This window comes from Anguilla rostrata, chromosome 1 (genome assembly GCF_018555375.3).
Source record: "Anguilla rostrata isolate EN2019 chromosome 1, ASM1855537v3, whole genome shotgun sequence".
In the NCBI taxonomy this organism is placed as follows: Eukaryota; Metazoa; Chordata; class Actinopteri; order Anguilliformes; family Anguillidae; genus Anguilla; species Anguilla rostrata.
The window spans coordinates 15564220-15582300 of NC_057933.1; the positions used below are offsets into that span (position 1 = coordinate 15564220).

Consider the following 18081-nt stretch of genomic DNA (forward strand, 5'->3'; position numbering starts at 1 on the left):
AGCACACAGACTCCCGCAGACAGGCCAATAGGATTATAAAGAGTGGGCGTGCCCACACCAGGCAGGATGTCAGCAGCCTTGTCAACACGTTCATCCGTCGCAGCTATTTCCTCTGCCTGCATCTGTTCTGTGTCCACAGCTAGCGATGCTAACTTGGCACAGTGTTAATGCAGCTTTGCCCATGGACGCATTTAATAATGCATCTGAGGTGATGCAATGGCTTGTGGGAGTAGGGCTGAGCTCATATGATTAAAACAGAAAGGGACATTAAGTTTACCTGGAGAACAGTGACAGAACAACACCAAAACAACAGAGGAAAATCAGGTCATAAATGTTGGAAATTAAACACCCATTGCCCCCCCCTAACACCACCACTACTAAAAAAAATTAACTGCACATCTATTTATGATCTCTGCATCTGCAAGCAAATTTTCTTTCATATCTTTACAGTGGCCAGTTTCATCAGAACTCGGGGCTGAATTCCAAAAAGTTGAGGTCAATACAGTATCAGTAACCAGAAAAGACTAGTACTAAAATTTAGTCAGTATGGGTCAGACTCTCCACAGCCCTCTTATATATCAGAGTTCGCCGGTCACAGCAGTGTATTGTGAGACTGTATCACATATAGCCCGGAGTACCATAAAATCTGCAACACACAGCACTAAATCCATTTCCTAGGACAAACTGCACTCACAGTGTGTGCTTCAGTAACTGAGCTCCACTAATCACGCTGTAGGCGAGCCACAGGGGGCCTGTGGGAGCTGCTCCCCCCCTCATTTCCCCAGCTGTTCTGCTCTTGCACCTTGCTCAAAGAGACGAGCCAGGATGGGAGGGGTTGGGGGCGGGGCAGGTGAAGGGGGAGGGGCCGGGGACGTGTGCGAGTGACATTGCGCGGACAAGAGGGCCAGAGGCATGCGAAGGGTGTCAGGTGACTGCCCCGCGCGAGGCGCAACAATGACACACAAAGCACGACACTGGCCGGCTTTTGTGCTCCTCGATCAGGCTGACCCAGCGAATGGGAGCGGACCACCACCGCTAGCAAAACAAGGCGGAATTCGGTCAGGGAGGGGTCCCTTGTCCCCGTAGGGCATCGGGGGTGGGGGGCGGTTGTGGGGATGTGGTAAGGGAGAGGGGAGGTCCCTGTATGGCAGGAGGTGAATAGGAGGTGAGAGTATGGAGGAACACTTGCAGAATTATATCACAGCATTGTAAGCAGGACTCACAACATACTAGTAAACATGAGCATTACATCAGCTGATACAAAACTGATAAGGGAACCAGTGAAAACCAGAACTCAAACAACTCTCGACAGATCAGTATCGGTGCAGTCTGTTTCTTTGCGATCAGCACGCAAGCCGCTACTTACCAATATTTGGATGGTTTAAGATTTTCATTATTCTTACTTCCCTGAAAAGCTGAAAGAGAAGAAAAGGCAAACGTTCATTAAACATACGTAACACAACATCTCACAAAGCACAATAAAGAAAAGTGGTTGTGATGGGCAAACTCTGAAAACTGAAAGACTTCCTGACACCGCTTGGTCTCCTCTGATCCAAGCCCAAAACCTGTGCTGGGCTCCTGCTGCTTCACATACATAAATCTGCCAACCGCAACAGGCTCATGCCACACAGATGCAATCAACGCCATCCCAAGACTGGCAAAAAAAACCTGGAGACCGAATGACAACCTCAGCCTAAACCATATGCACTCCCCCGCAGGACACAAACTGAACAGGCTTTGATCACGAAAGCGTGTTAATCTGCAGTAACATCACATCACTCACAATGTTACTGTGTGACATCAGAACGACTTTTATCGCTGAATTCTAGGACTACGCAGAACAAGACACCTCTAATAAGGAGCGGCACATGGCATGACACTTCTGTATCAGGGTAGGAGTAAACTACCATAGCATAACCACGTACAGGCTACCTGCAATATATATGAAATATAACAAAATTCCATTTGGAATCTATGGATGAATGCATCATTCAAACAAATAAATAAATGGTATATAATTTAAGTTGTGGACTCGACTGCAGTCAGGTAGAGTAACCATCTGCACCACAAAACGAAAAGCTAGTGACTCACATGTAAAATGTGAAAAGAGTTTTTAAAAAGTAGGTTACATTATGCTGGTGGCAAACCGAAAAGAAAGCCTGACAGTAATGCACTTGGGAGGGGATATGAGGGGACACTGAGAGTTCATACACCGCTCAAGAGGGCAGTGCTCACCCGCCAATAATTAATGACTCATTCTTCTACAGCCATAATTCCACCACTTCAATGCAATTACAGCAGGGACCAATATTAATACGAGTGTGAAATGCATTTTAACACGAACCGGAAGAGTGACTTCTCACCATGGCCTCAAAGCAAGGGCGTGCCGCAGTGAAACAGGACGTGTGCAGAGAACCGTCCCCTCAGCGGCACAGCAGACCCCTGCTCATCCTAGACCCCGCTCAGCGCATTACTGCGTGTGCGTGCGTGTGTGAGTGTGTGCGTGCGCGTGGGGGGCATGCGCATGTGTGTGCATCTGTGTGCGTGTACATTTGTAGGTATGTGCGTGCGTGTGCACACGCATATGTGTGTGAGCATGTGTGTGTACGTGTGTATGTTTGTGTGCTTGTGTGTGTGCGTGTGTGTGTGCGTGTGCACGTGTGCTGACAGCCCTGTACAGTGGTGGCCCGCCCCATCTCCCAGCACACCGTTAAGGGAGGGGGCCGAAGGCGCTGAAGAGTTCTTAGCCGGGGACTTCCTGAGGAACTTCCTCCATTCCGGCTCCAGATCTCCTTCTGCCGACCCGGAAGTGGCATCGGGCAGCTCGGGCCTATTAGGAGGGCCAGTGTGAAAAGTTTGACCGGGGAAAAAAGCCCTTGCTCAAAGAGCGGGGACGCTACAGAGGACAGATGGCCGCTGTTTGTCTTACTGGCTCCTGACAGAACGGATAGCAGCACCCATACAGAATTAGGCAAACAGGTCCGCCCGAGCGTGCGATAACGCACTTGAATATGAGATCGACACAGCCGCCCCGGGGGCGCGCACGGAACAGCCGGCGCCGGCGCTGACCGTTTCACCTGCGCGGCTCACGCGAGTACCCCAGCGGCGGTTACACAAGGCTCTCCGGGCCTCCAGGTGATCTGCGCTGAAACGCCGGAGCTCCAGCACGATGAGGGGCAGACGCAGCCCTGCAGACCGGCCGAGAGACCAATCCTCCCCCTCGCTGTTCCAGCAGAAACCGGGCCAGGGCTGCACACAGGGCCGGTGTGTGTGCTGCCTCCAATTACGATGCATTGCTTCTCCGACCACCAATGCTGGTTCACTTCAGTATAGGAGCACACTTCCATTTCCTACATATTTAAACAGGGAAGGGCAATTCTGTCCCTGGAGCACCAATGTGCATGCAGGTTTTGGTTTCCACTACCTAAGGTAAAAAAAAACCTAATTGGCTGTTTACCCCAACACTGGTTCACTGGGCGATTATATCACAGTAAAACATTTCATATAGAGACATAAAAAAACAGTCTGCGTTAATCAAGAAATGTATCTAAGCGCTTATAACAAAAAATGTAGCTAACATGTCAGACGGTGCAACTGTTGGGGTTAATGAAGTAATTAAGGTTAGAAGCTGGCATGAAAACCAGAAAAAGATACGGTCCTCGTTGCCCACCTCTAAACACCACTTGCTCATAAAAGCAAATTTCACACTTGCAAAGAGCAATGACACTCCACAGACTCAGAGGATGACGTCCCCCTGAAGGATTGCATAACGATCACGGAGCCTGCAGACTGGTCTCTTTACCAGTGTTTACAAATTACACACGGTGTTAAAAATAGAGCCGAACACAGCGGCGTATTAAGATTGCTCGGGTCCTCCCACCCATTCAGGGCTCTCTACCAGCTCAGTGCAGTGTGGGCTAGCTTGCACCTGGAGCCATTCTGAACACACCGGAACAGAAAGTGCACCGCTGTCTTAAGCCGCGTTTCCACCGCAGGAACTATACCCCGGAACTAGGAACCTTTTGAGGAACTCAGTGCGTTTCCACCGCAGGAACTAGGGTCTAAATTTAGTTCTGGGGGCTTTGTTTTACCCCCCAAAACGTTCCTGCTCGAGGGTAGTACTTTCCGAAAGTACAGGAACCTTTTGGGTGGAGCTTGCAGCGCTGAACATTTCTGATTGGTCGAGTACTCGTAGCATTTGTGTTGTATTTATTTTCCGCCATTACCCGCCATGTTTGAAAATATGCAGCGGCAAACCAATTTATTTTCATAATAACTTCAAATAAAACTTGTATGTTATGCGGCGCAGTAGCCTACTTTTGGTTATAACCTGTCAACGTCTTGGAATTATAACGTGTGCTCTTCTGTTCTTTTCTTGCTTTAGTATTCGTTTTATAAAATGCTAAGCATTCGTGCTGGGACAGCATATTACGTAGGCTACCAAAACATTCAAACGGATTAATTCGGTTGCTGAATATTTTCTTCCGGATTTTCTTTGTTAGCCCGTTGTAATTGACTCAAAACGTTTGATACAGTTATGTGAGGTATGCGGTAGTTCTGCCTAATTAACATTGGTGATACAGTACAAGCAAACTGGAAATCACCTTCCGCACTTTTATCCGGGTAAAATAACAGGTTAATTCTAGTAATCTTCGCTTTAGCTTTTTCAGACTGCCGTAATTTTACTCAATTTTACTGCCATTTTTCAATTCCACGAAAAGACCAGGAAGACTATGGACTCATTTATGGTGCATGGTTCGCATCTGGAGGGCACACTTCGCTGCTCGGCTAGCAGTAACTTCGAAGGAAAGCAAACGGTGGCTGTACCACTACTAATTTACATTTTCACGCAAGTCCGAGTTTTCGTTCTATTCTTGTCATTTTGCGATTAGCCTATATGGAATTGACAACGAGAAAGTAATAAAACAGCAAATTGTTTACAACGTGTGCATGTTTTCTGCTGTTAATGAATGTGTTTGAAAGGATATATGAAAATCAATAAATACAAAAGTAACCATATATAGTCATTGTTGGTAACCCGTTGTATATAAGTGGAATAAACCCCTCTGGGCTGTCCCGGTTATTAGAAAATAATGTAGGCTACTTCGGTGGTAGTATGGGGTTACAGAAAAAATCATATGACAGATGGACCGACGACAACGTCAGTGGGCTAATTTGCCTAATCTTCGCGGTACTTTAGGCCCCGGTGGAAACGCAGACAACCATTGGCTGAAGGAACCTTTTAGTTCCTGGTAAAGTAGTTCCTGGGACTGAAAGTTCCGGGTAATTTTGGTGGAAACGCGGCTTTAGCTACCTCCACTGCTGCTGTCTTAAGCCGCGTTTCCACCGAAATTACCCGGAACTTTCAGTCCCAGGAACTACTTTACCAGGAACTAAAAGGTTCCTTCAGCCAATGGTTGTCTGCGTTTCCACCGGGGTCTAAAGTACCGCGAAGATTAGGCAAATTAGCCCACTGACGTTGTCGTCGGTCCATCTGTCATATGATTCTTCTGTAACCCCATACTACCACCGAAGTAGCCTACATTATTTTCTAATAACCGGGACAGCCCGGAGGGGTTTATTCCACTTAAGCCGCGTTTCCACCAAAATTACCCGGAACTTTCAGTCCCAGGAACTACTTTACCAGGAACTAAAAGGTTCCTTCAGCCAATGGTTGTCTGCGTTTCCACCGGGGTCTAAAGTACCGCGAAGATTAGGCAAATTAGCCCACTGACGTTGTCGTCGGTCCATCTGTCATATGATTTTTTCTGTAACCCCATACTACCACCGAAGTAGCCTACATTATTTTCTAATAACCGGGACAGCCCGGAGGGGTTTATTCCACTTATATACAACGGGTTACCAACAATGACTATATGGTTACTTTTGTATTTATTGATTTTCATATATCCTCTCAAACACATTCATTAACAGCAGAAAACATGCACAAGTTGTAAACAATTTGCTGTTTTATTACTTTCTCGTCGTCAATTCCATATAGGCTAATCGCAAAATGACAAGAATAGAACGAAAACTCAGACTTGCGTGAAAATGTAAATTAGTAGTGGTACAGCCACCGTTTGCTTTCCTTCGAAGTTACTGCTAGCCGAGCAGCGAAGTGTGCGCTCCAGATGCGAACCATGCACCATAAATGAGTCCATAGTCTTCCTGGTCTTTTCGTGGAATTGAAAAATGGCAGTAAAATTACGGCAGTCTGAAAAAGCTAAAGGGAAGATTACTAGAATTAACCTGTTATTTTACCCGGATAAAAAGTGCGAATGGTGATTTCCAGTTTGCTTGTACTGTGTCACCAATGTTAATTATGCAGAACTACCGCATACCTCACATAACTGTATCAAACGTTTTGAGTCAATTACAACGGGCTAACAAAGAAAATCCGGAAGAAAATATTCAGCAACCGAATTAATCCGTTTGAATGTTTTGGTAGCCTACGTAATATGCTGTCCCAGCACGAATGCTTAGCATTTTATAAAACGAATACTAAAGCAAGAAAAGAACAGAAGAGCACACGTTATAATTCCAAGACGTTGACAGGCTATAACCAAAAGTAGGCTACTGCGCCGCATAACATACAAGTTTGATTTGAAGTTATTATGAAAATAAATTGGTTTGCCGCTGCATATTTTCAAACATGGCGGGTAATGGCGGAAAATAAATACAACACAAATGCTACGAGTACTCGACCAATCAGAAATGTTCAGCGCTGCAAGCTCCACCCAAAAGGTTCCTGTACTTTCGGAAAGTACTACCCCCCGAGCAGGAACGTTTTGGGGGGTAAAACAAAGCCCCCAGAACTAAATTTAGACCCTAGTTCCTGCGGTGGAAACGCACTGAGTTCCTCAAAAGGTTCCTAGTTCCGGGGTATAGTTCCTGCGGTGGAAACGCGGCTTTATATACAACGGGTTACCAACAATGACTATATATGGTTACTTTTGTATTTATTGATTTTCATATATCCTCTCAAACACATTCATTAACAGCAGAAAACATGCACACGTTGTAAACAATTAGCTGTTTTATTACTTTCTCGTCGTCAATTCCATATAGGCTGATCGCAAAATGACAAGAATAGAACGAAAACTCGGACTTGCGTGAAAATGTAAATTAGTAGTGGTACAGCCACCGTTTGCTTTCCTTCGAAGTTACTGCTAGCCGAGCAGCGAAGTGTGCCCTCCAGATGCGAACCATGCACCATAAATGAGTCCATAGTCTTCCTGGTCTTTTCGTGGAATTGAAAAATGCAGTAAAATTGAGTAAAATTACGGCAGTCTGAAAAAGCTAAAGGGAAGATTACTAGAATTAACCTGTTATTTTACCCGGATAAAAAGTGCGGAAGGTGATTTCTAGTTTGCTTGTACTGTATCACCAATGTTAATTATGCAGAACTACCGCATACCTCACATAACTGTATCAAACGTTTTGAGTCAATTACAACGGGCTAACAAAGAAAATCCGGAAGAAAATATTCAGCAACCGAATTAATCCGTTTGAATGTTTTGGTAGCCTACGTAATATGCTGTCCCAGCACGAATGCTTAGCATTTTATAAAACGAATACTAAAGCAAGAAAAGAACAGAAGAGCACACGTTATAATTCCAAGACGTTGATAGGCTATAACCAAAAGTAGGCTACTGCGCCGCATAACATACAAGTTTGATTTGAAGTTATTATGAAAATAGATTGGTTTGCCGCTGCATATTTTCAAACATGGCGGGTAATGGCGGAAAATAAATACAACACAAACGCTACGAGTACTCGACCAATCAGAAATGTTCAGCGCTGCAAGCTCCACCCAAAAGGTTCCTGTACTTTCGGAAAGTACTACCCCCCGAGCAGGAACGTTTTGGGGGGTAAAACAAAGCCCCCAGAACTAAATTTAGACCCTAGTTCCTGCGGTGGAAACGCACTGAGTTCCTCAAAAGGTTCCTAGTTCCGGGGTATAGTTCCTGCGGTGGAAACGCGGCTTTAGCTACCTCCACTGCTGCTGTCTTAGCTATCTCCACTGCTGCTGTCTTAGCTACCTCCACTGCTGCTGTATTAGCTATCTCCACTGCTGCTGTCTTCGCTACCTCCACTGCTGCTGTCTTAGCTACCTCCACTGCTGCTGTCTTAGCTATCTCCACTGCTGCTGTCTTAGCTATCTCCACTGCTGCCGTCTTAGCTATCTCCACTGCTGCTGTCTTAGCTATCTCCACTGCTGCTCTCTTAGCTACCTCCACTGCTGCTGTCTTAGCTACCTCCACTGCTGCTGTCTTAGCTACCTCCACTGCTGCTGTCTTAGCCACCTCCACTGCTGCTTTCGTAGCTACCTCCACTGCTGCCGGCTCCACAGTCAATCCCCCCAAGAGACCACAGGAGAGAAAGCATGGAATACAAGATAGGATGGAGGGGAAGGGGACCTTCATAGGAAGTGAGGCTATTGTTACACTGCCCATTGCCCCTCACACACACGCATACACACACACGTGCACACACACACACTACCCCTCCCTCAAACACAAGCCCTCTCAAGAACACACAGCCCCTCACACACTATCACAGGCGCTCCCACCCCCCACCCCCCCATCAAACACATACACACGTGTGACTTGACAGCCTTCATACCCCCAAGTGATATACAATCCTACTGTATCCCATCTTGTGTGACCTGCGCTGGTAGAAACACATGACTCAGGGCAGAGATCCTATCGCTTGGGAGGCTGGGAGTGAAATTCCAGGCTCCCACGGGCCTACCCGCGGTGGAAACAGAACCGCACGTAGCATGTGATAAGATGTCAATCAAACTGGATGCAGCCATTCAGACGGTACAAAAATAACCCTCGCTGCCAACAGGTTCCAAGCCTGGAGACACACCCCTTGACCCCCGCCCCCTGCCCCCAGCTACGCCCCCCGCCTACTCCACCCTGCTGTTGATTTGAGTTCCCTGATGTCTCCGGAGGATCAGCACTTTCCCCAGCGCGCTACCTGGCAGTCTGAGGCTCATCTGTCCTCCCAGAACGTCACCCGCGCAATCTTTCAATCTGCTCGCCAACGCTGGCCGATCGATGGAGGGGGGAAAAAATCCCTCGCTCATCAGTTTCCACAGTTGTCAGGGCAGAGCGGCTCCTCCTGGGAGTTCAGGGAGTCTGAGGAAACGAGAGAAGGTCACGCCCGTCTAACGCCACGCCCCGTTCAGAGACACCAATCAGAAACTCCCATCATCTCACCACTACCACGCCAGGCCCGGAATACACAGTGCCACTCGTACAGGTTCTAACGCGTGTGCTAATTTCCCAAAATTCTAAAGGGGCACGGCAGGGAGACGGGACAGCGGCGGACTACATCCCAGCATGCATCACTCACAGCACACGTTACTCCCGCCCACCGTCCAGGCTTCTCAAAGCGAGCAGATAAGCACGTCTCCTCAATCAAGCAAACCTCTTCAAGTTTGATCCACTGGGCACCAAAAGCTAAGTGCATCATTTTATCATCGATTGCTTTTAAAAGCAGCTCCCTGCCCTCTAGTACCTGAGGCATCAATCTTTCATCGGGCAGTAGACGGGCCCTGCGCATGCCACTTCATGCCCAGGCGGCACGCGTCGCTGGGGCATTCCTCCCTCGGGCACGGGGCAGAGGTCACACCAGCAGACCGCCTGCATGGCCCTTTCCAAGCTGCCATTCTAGTTTGAATCAAGATACTGTTGTTATTTAACACTGTACTACTACTGAGGAGAGATAGGACACTATGGCCTAGATTCTTTTTTTTTTTTCCGCCTCAACGCCGACTGAGATTTGATTAAATGTAACCAGTGTAATCCTTCTTCCCCAACTCGCTAAACTGAGTTTGAGAAAAAAAGCCAAACTCTAACACACTTACCTTAACTGAATAAAGTCTGTTTTCAATTCATCATTAGTTCACAATGCATCATTTGTTCACAATGCTGCCCACAGTTACATGCTAGACCTTTATATCTTATATTTACACTTTCAGTACCATAAACTATTCAATATTGAATTAGCTACGTTTCATCATTTTAAAACAGTTATTGGAGAAGATTTCATAATGTTGCTCCAGTACAACATAAATGTTGTATGGGGTAAATGTTATACATTAGGCTTAGTGAAGCGGTGTAACAGAGGGAAGGTGTGTGTTACAACTGTAGTTACAACTTTCCACAAGAAATACAGAGATACAACTTGCTCGCCATGCTAAATACCAAGATCTTCAACCAAAGACACTCTTGTTTTGGCACGCAGGGGTAATGTCACATAGGGGACGTCTGCATGCCCACTTGCGCTGCCGAACTCCTACACCGGGGAGGCCTACCTACACATTAATGGAGAAAGGCAGTGAAAAGTTGCTGCGCTGCCTTAATGGACCGCTGACTTCACTGAGAAAATATGATACGATGAACAGCTGTGCAATTTTACTGAGTGCCCGTACAGCAAAAACTGGATAATACAGCGCACCTGCCATTGATTGCAAATTCAAAATGGGACAAAGACAGTTCCAAATTGTGAGATCTTTGATATAAGGGACAGTGTGAGCAAATCTATCCATAGAAATCTTTAAAATTGAATGAGGTCAAAATCTAACAGTAACATGGGGCGGTAGTTCACTCTGCTGATTCCCTTCACTACATGCACACAGCAGGACCACACAGCTAGTGCACACAAACAATTCATCAGGGCCTCCCTGCACCTGCCAGGGTGTTCCACACACACAGGGGTACGAGAACCCAACCCAACCCACCAAAGGCCTGTGATGATAAATGAGTCGGGAGTCCCTCACTGCTGTACAGAGGTCACAGATGCCCCCAGCCACATTTCTTAGAACACAAATGTGTACTGTATGGTGCCATGCTTCTCAGATTGTTGCACTACTACACACCCATCTCAGGGCTACTGCAAGCAAGAGCAGAATTCCAGGAATGTTTTTCTGTAATTCCTACATTGCTGAGAGAGAGAGAGAGAGAGAGAGAGAGAGAGCAAGAGCGAGAGAGCAAGAAAGAAAGAGAGAGGGAGAGAGAGAGAGAGTGCAAGACAGCACGAGATAGCAAGAGAGAGAGGGAGAAAGAGAGCTCTTGGATTCTCATCACAGACAAAGACAGAGCTGCCCAGGAATAAAGGTTGTCATCTGTGTGTACTGAGGGCAGCACACAAGCCCTGTGCTGCTTCAATTTAATCCAGGGCAGCCACACACAAGGCCACTCGGCTCCACACCTCCTCCCCAACTGATCCCAGGCCAAGGGAGCAGCCCCTTCAGATCCCATTACCATAGAGCGCGAGAGCCTCTGCGCTTCAGGCTTGACCTCCCTGAGCAAACGTGTGCATTCCCCGTAACACACTTACACACTGACCCCACACGCAACCACACCATTACATCATCAATCTGCCCTTGTACTATTGGCCCCACGGATGAAGATGCGGTGTTTAAATTACAGCCACCAGAACGGAGACGCAGATGATGGAGATTAAAGGCTCCACAGACAGTGTAGCGGGCCGTAGGCTGAGGGCTTGTGGATCCTGTCGCCTTGCTGTCCTTCAGTACAGTAGCAGTCTGTCTGCGATTGAGCTGGTGTTGGGTTTCACTGCACAAGAGAACATGTAGCCTACATTTATATTTAGCAGCAAGACAGGCCTGTGACTTTGAACATTAAAGGAGTACCAGTAACCCCATCTAAAAAAAACAACAACCCCCGGTACCGTCCTAAGTCTTAGAGGACGATCACGTCTAAATTTGCCCTGAAGAAAACACAGTTGCTCATGGCGATGGGATCCTGTTCTAACACTCGGGGTTGACCTACAATATCTCGCTGCCAAAAGTGCAGAATGGGGATCAAGTGAGGGACATCGCGGCTGCACTGAAGCGGAACAGGAAGTGGGCTTGGGATGGCAGTGGCCCGCTAACCAATGTAGACTCAACAAAGTCTCTAATGAACGGGCCCTAATTACACACTGAACCCGGGCTTTGTGTGGATAGCAGCCAGCCCTAAAACACAGGCAGCTGCCCATAATGATAAACTGAAGCCAGTGTTCTCCAGTGCAGGGTTTGGCGAGTCTCCTTCCTTCATCGACCGCGTACGCGGCGACTTCCTGAAGGCCTGCCTGACACGTCTAACTAAACCAGGGCTGCTCAACCCTGTTCCTGGAGATCTACCGTCTTGTAGGTTTTCATTTCAACCCTAAGTTGGCATGCCTTATTCTGCTGATTAGTAAGCTCAACAAGTTGTCTCGCTGTTGAATGAGGCGTGCTTTGTTAGGATCGGAGTGAAAATCTACAGGACCTTAGAACTCCAGGAACTGAGTTTGGCAGCCCTGACCTAAACTGGACCTCTGGAGGTACGAGTCATTTCCACTCCATTTTGCTATACGGAAGGTTTAGTCTTAGCCTGTGCTTTTAAAGAGGACCATGGCTGCTGAACACCTCTCGACAGGCACTACTGGGAACTCCAAAATCCACCCCGCTAGGGGTCACAAGGCGCAGGGTCTCTCCTCAGTCAGGGTTTCCTGTGCTGAAACGGCCCTGCGCTCAGCCCGGACGGCGGAGTGCGGCGGGGGAAAGAATGCGGCGGTCTGGGCGTAATTACCCCGCAGAGCGGCCAGCCGCTGCCCCGCCGACAGGAATAACGCTGGAATCTCCCTCGCACAAATCGCCCGAGAGGGCAGAGAGGACGCCGCCGGCTAAAACAGGAGGGCCGGCCCGGAGGCAGCAGCCCGCTGCATTACCCAGCTAGCAGCGGTTCAGAGAAGGGGACACAGGAAGTGCTTTTATCCCCTTCCTGTTTGAGTCTACCAAGGTATTGGCTTCAGAGGAAACGGCACAAGCAGGTGAGGCCACTGGGACGGGAGCCTCAATAACTCCTACTGCCGTTCTCAATGACACCTGTCCGTCTGCACGCCACAGGCTTGAGCCTCCCGCTTCCCCCCCACGAGAGGAGGAGTGGAAGGGGGAGGAGCCAGGCAGGAAAAACAGAGCATATTACTCTTTATGTGTGATTTGACTGCTTTGCTTTGTTTGGATGGTGTCCCTGTACTGCAGTGGCTCCCAATCCTGCTCCATGAGATCAAACGTCCTGTAGGCTTTCAATTCCACTCGATATTTGCACACCTGATTCTACTAATTGGCAGCTCAAAGAGATCTCTTATAACTGTTGAACAAGGTGTGCTTTGTTAGAGTTGGAGCGAAAAGCCTACAGGACGGCACATCTCCAGGAATAGTGCTGGGAAGCGCAGCTGCCATGCTCCCACACACAGCTGATGCCCTCATGCATGACGCACGACTTGCTCATACGCTTCCACGTAATGTGTGAGATCTGTCCCTGCGCCGGTACGCAGGTAGGGAGGGCGTTCCAACTGCCTGGGAAAACTGGATCCTCTTACCGCAATAAACATTTGATGGATCATCCGAGCGTTCCACCCACGCCCTGCCGTGAGCTCCGAAGTCTGCGTGGAGGGCGGGAGGAGGCTCGTCCTCACACAGAGATAGTGTGTGTGTGTGTGCGAATATGGTGTGAGCGTGTGTGTGTGTGTGTGTGTGTGTGTGTGTGTGCGTGAGAGTGTGTGAGCGTGTGTGTGTGTTGCCGAATTATTCAGACCAAAGACATGACGCTGAGACAGCATTTGTTTGCCATATTTGAAATGTCCTTTTTGATCTGTTTAGCATCTTCCTTTCTGTTCTTTTTAACTTTTTCATCTTCAAAGACAGAAGCACATTACCAGAACTTGGACAGACAGAGGCAGAGCAAGTTACCCCAGCTCTCACACTAACTCCAGCCTTCTAACTGCACACGTTCATGAATGGCATCACTATGGACTATGGGCCAGCTGGTGGAAGCTCAAAACCTTCCATATTTCAGCTAACAGTAAACACTGCTGGGCAGTCTGGTTACAATATAGTTTGTAGTTTGAAGAGTCACACCCCAGACACCCTGAAGTACAGGAAACCACAGCACAGAGGGGGTTGAGGGTGTGACAGCAGAGAGAACAGGCTGGGGAGGGGAGCTGGAACCCAATACACAGCTGCAGATGGGTGCGCAGTGATGTAATCACACACTCCCTCCCACCACTATCTACCAGACTCTAAGACCCCGGGAACATGATCTCAGAGAGAGATGATCCACAAGAGATGGGTATCTAATCACCCGGGTTTCACAGACAACTCTTGGAAGCCAAGGCATAAAAAACCAACATACATCTGATCTGCATAAATCATTCACCCAAGATTAATTAGGTAAACATACACAATTCTGAAAACTTAGGGCAAACTTCAAATTCTTTTTTTCAATCATGAGATTTTACTTGGTTTTCACTTTTTATAATGAGTCGACAGTATGTGTCAACCTTAATTTAAAAAGGTAGTTAAATTACATGGTTAATTACAAGTCATAAAAAATATGTTAATGTGTTAATCTTGGCTTGTTCTGTGGTATGCACTTTTATCCAGTAACAAGTTTTTAAATAAATACACGCTTGCTCCAGAAAGATACTTCTAAGCCCACACTTCCTGTTCCAGACTGTGAAGTCATAAGTAGTCTGTGTGAACTCTTTCAGTCCATGCTTCTGATGCTATAGGTCAGTCCTGGAGCGCTACAGTACAATCAGGATTTTACGGTATCTTTTATCCAGAAGGAAATGTTCAGCTTGAAAACGAGCTGCGTTTTCTGCCAATCAGAGACTTAAATTAAGCACAAATGCTGAAACAGACTGAAAACCAGTGTAAACTGCAGCCCTCCAGATCTCAACACAGATGCCTGTTTGAAGTGATTTGGGAGTGCTCCTCCTGTCCCCTTCTCTGAAAATCATCTCAAAGAGCCCATGTAGGTGAGGGGGGGAGGTAGGACACCAGAACCACCCCTGCGCACCCCTGGGGTTTCTGAAAGTGTCAATGGAATCATCCGAGGGGCAACTCCCCGTCCCGGAAATGCTACAGGACAGTACGGTGGGAAACTTCACACAGCTCGAAACGCGACAGGCCAGAGGACTGCTCTGTCATTAAATCGCCTGTCATTATGCTTAAGTGCACCCCGTTGCCCTCACAGCAATAAATCTCTGGCTGTTTTTCTCGTCAAGCAGGGCCCTTATCACCGTTTCTTTAAACATTCCATTCACTTTTTCCTTACCTTCTCTGACAAGAGACACATTTTATCCATCCCACCTCAGGCTTCCAGAATGTTCTCTAAAATGGTTCTCAAATGGCAAGTGGCTCACATAGACCCATTATGCTCTGCAAGCCTGTTAGTATGGCCCTTGCGTCTTTTGGATATATACAATTGTGCATCGTGTGACTGGCTATGTTCTTGCTGTGACTGATCTGCATAGACTTCACAATAGCGGCCTTATACGTTGATCTGCATGAGTATCTGATTGTTGCACACATTAGAATGCCCCGCATCCCAGCTTGTAACACACAGTTCAGAAGAGAGGACGCGAGACGGACCCCCACACAGGCCAACAGAGTCCACTCCCCATTGTGAAGACATGGACCCACTGGCCTCTGCCTTCTAATCCACCAACCCGAAGTGCGTTTCAAATGTGGTGTCAATGTCCTCTCTACTCACACATTATCAAATTCCACGAGACTACATTTGTAACCCAAACTGTATGCTAAAAGGTCTAGCTGGCCAGTGTAGTTATTGTATTCTCATCTTCTACTTCCTGTTGATATAGTTTTCCACAGGAAGTCTGTATTTGTTGCAGAAATGACAGATGGATTGTGACAGATAGCAAGAATATATATATATACATATATATATATATACGGTGCAATGCATTCTAACACCTGCCAGCTGGCTGGCAGACGTAAATTATGATGCTAATTTAATCAAGAGAATCATTACAAATGCAGTAATTCTTCCATTTGAAAAAGGAATGAATTATTGTTCCCATAACTGCCTTGAGATAAAGCCTTTGCCACAGACCCTCTGGTCCTCTAACACAGCTCATTTAGCACATGCACACTCTGACACAGCTTCTACAGCACAGACACACTCTGACGCAGCTTCTACAGCACAGACACACTCTGACGCAGCTTCTACAGCACAGACACTCCGACACAGCTCCTTTAGCACAGACGCATTCTGACACAGCTCCTCAAGCGCAGACACACACTGACACAGCTCCTCCAGCACAGACACACTCTGACACAGCATCTACAGCACAGACACACTCTGGGGAAATATTCATGTAAGACACAGGAAGTGGGTGGGCAGATGCCCCAGCAGGAGGATCCACCCGGGAGAAACAAGGGTGGAACAAAGACGCGCCCCATGCTCGCGTGAATGTGTGGATCACAAACAGCCACGCCCACGTTTTAGGACGGGCTAAGATTAAAGGACCTCTTGGGTGTGGCAGCTTGTACATAAACAAAGGAAACTGAAAACGACACAAATGCTAATCGATTGGGATGTTAATTACTTACGCACCTACTGAACACATGCTTCACACTTCAGACCTTTAGGTTTTGTTTGTAGCACAGAGAGGATTATTACTTCATGCCATTATAACCACTAAATAATTCAAAGAGGTAATGTGGGAATATGAACACAGAGCTACAGGAGAATCCAAGTGATTCATGTTTTGGTCCCTGCAATGTACAACACTGACAACAAGCACCTTATTGCTGTTACCATAGAAACAAGACGCTCGAAGGGACTCTGACATTTCAGAGTGGAGGCACTGGTCACAAGTAGCATGCTCACGTGCCATATCAGGAGTTCTCAGTGGTTCACAAAGCCATTGTGGGGCTGGGTGTTAAACACCCAGACACAAGAAAGGAGATGTCAGCAAACAACTGGATACAAGGGGAATCTCCTGCTCCTCCCTCAGCCTAGTAAACTTGAGCAACCCATCAACCAAGCTGCTTGCTGTGTGAACGCAGGGTGAGATTTACAACCCTGCTATTTACTTAGCAGTTTGTTCAGTTTACTTTATCAAGATTAAATATTTGGAGATAAAATTAGACGACTCAATACTGATTACAGTGTTTGCTTAACAAGCATAAAGGTGACATACAAACAGTCTTTTTACCAGCACCATTCACTCACAGCTTCACCTATATGGTTTAGAGCATATTTCGGTTCAATAACTGGTGGCAGTATGCTTCTGAAATATCTTTTTTTAAGGATTCACGCTGCTTTCAGTCCCAATCTATATGCACACAACAAGCATGATGTGCTTGCATGCTATTCACATAAAAATAGCCACTGCATACCAAACTTTATGCAAGATTATCAGTAAGCTATTTATGATAATTACATTAGCTTAAAGATTTTATTAGTATTGCCACACATCAATTCCATTTGAACTTTTCCGGTAATAAAATCATAAACCTTGAGGTAGACCTGAATTCGGAAATAGTAATGAATCAGTCCTGTTAAACATAATTGCACAAAATAATTGCCTTCATAATTCACCCACAGCAACAAGCATTAAGCCCCCTCTGAAATGAGGAAGCCACTTGCTTTGTGTTGATGGAACATTAATCTAAACTCTCATTCCAAGGTGATCTATTCTTCCAGTGAACAGAGAACTTCCTGTATGGGCTCAGCGTGATTTAAAAGAGCAGCAGCAGGCTAATTTTGAGACTGTACAGCTAAAAACAATCACCATTAAAGTGGCTGCACTTCCTCGCTGTGAATTTCTGACCCCGACCGTCAGCGCTCTCCACTCAATCGGGAGATCGCGTTGCGGAGCAGCTGGCTTAGGTCAGACTGGCTCCGCCCCTCCCCCAGCAGGCCGTCTTTGGCCAGCACGGAGCGGAAGCGCACCAGGAAAGGTCACGAAAGGTCACCTGTAACGTCACCGCCTCACCTACACTGCCTTCTAGGCATGGCGACACACAGCCAGCACCCGCAGCGCGATTCATCGGCAAGGTCAGGTGCACAGCACCTGGCCCCGCTCAGAAAAAAAGGGGGGGGGGAGACACTGTTTATGACGCAGCCCCCTGGTAGGTACGTGGGAGTACGTGCCTAGCTGACTGCACTCCACACAGCTGACGTCCCCCCCCCCACCCCCTACCACCCTCCGCACCTGTACCTCTGTTTGCTCCCTGTTTCAAAACCCACTGGAAAAAGCGCGGGG

General features: G+C 47.3%; 1 protein-coding gene across 14 annotated transcripts in view; it reads right to left on the reverse strand.

The window, feature by feature from the left end:
- Positions 1–18081, reverse strand: part of mark3a (MAP/microtubule affinity-regulating kinase 3a) — a 56064-nt gene that overhangs the window by 22504 nt on the left and 15479 nt on the right. For all 14 annotated transcript variants that reach the window (XR_010328639.1, XM_064324795.1, XM_064324694.1 and 11 more), the window contains exon 4: positions 1367–1415. Coding sequence is in view for 13 of the 14 variants with exons in the window: in XM_064324795.1 (XP_064180865.1) it covers positions 1367–1415 (49 nt within the window). In the remaining variant the exon portion in view is untranslated. The remainder of the gene's footprint in view (positions 1–1366; positions 1416–18081) is intronic.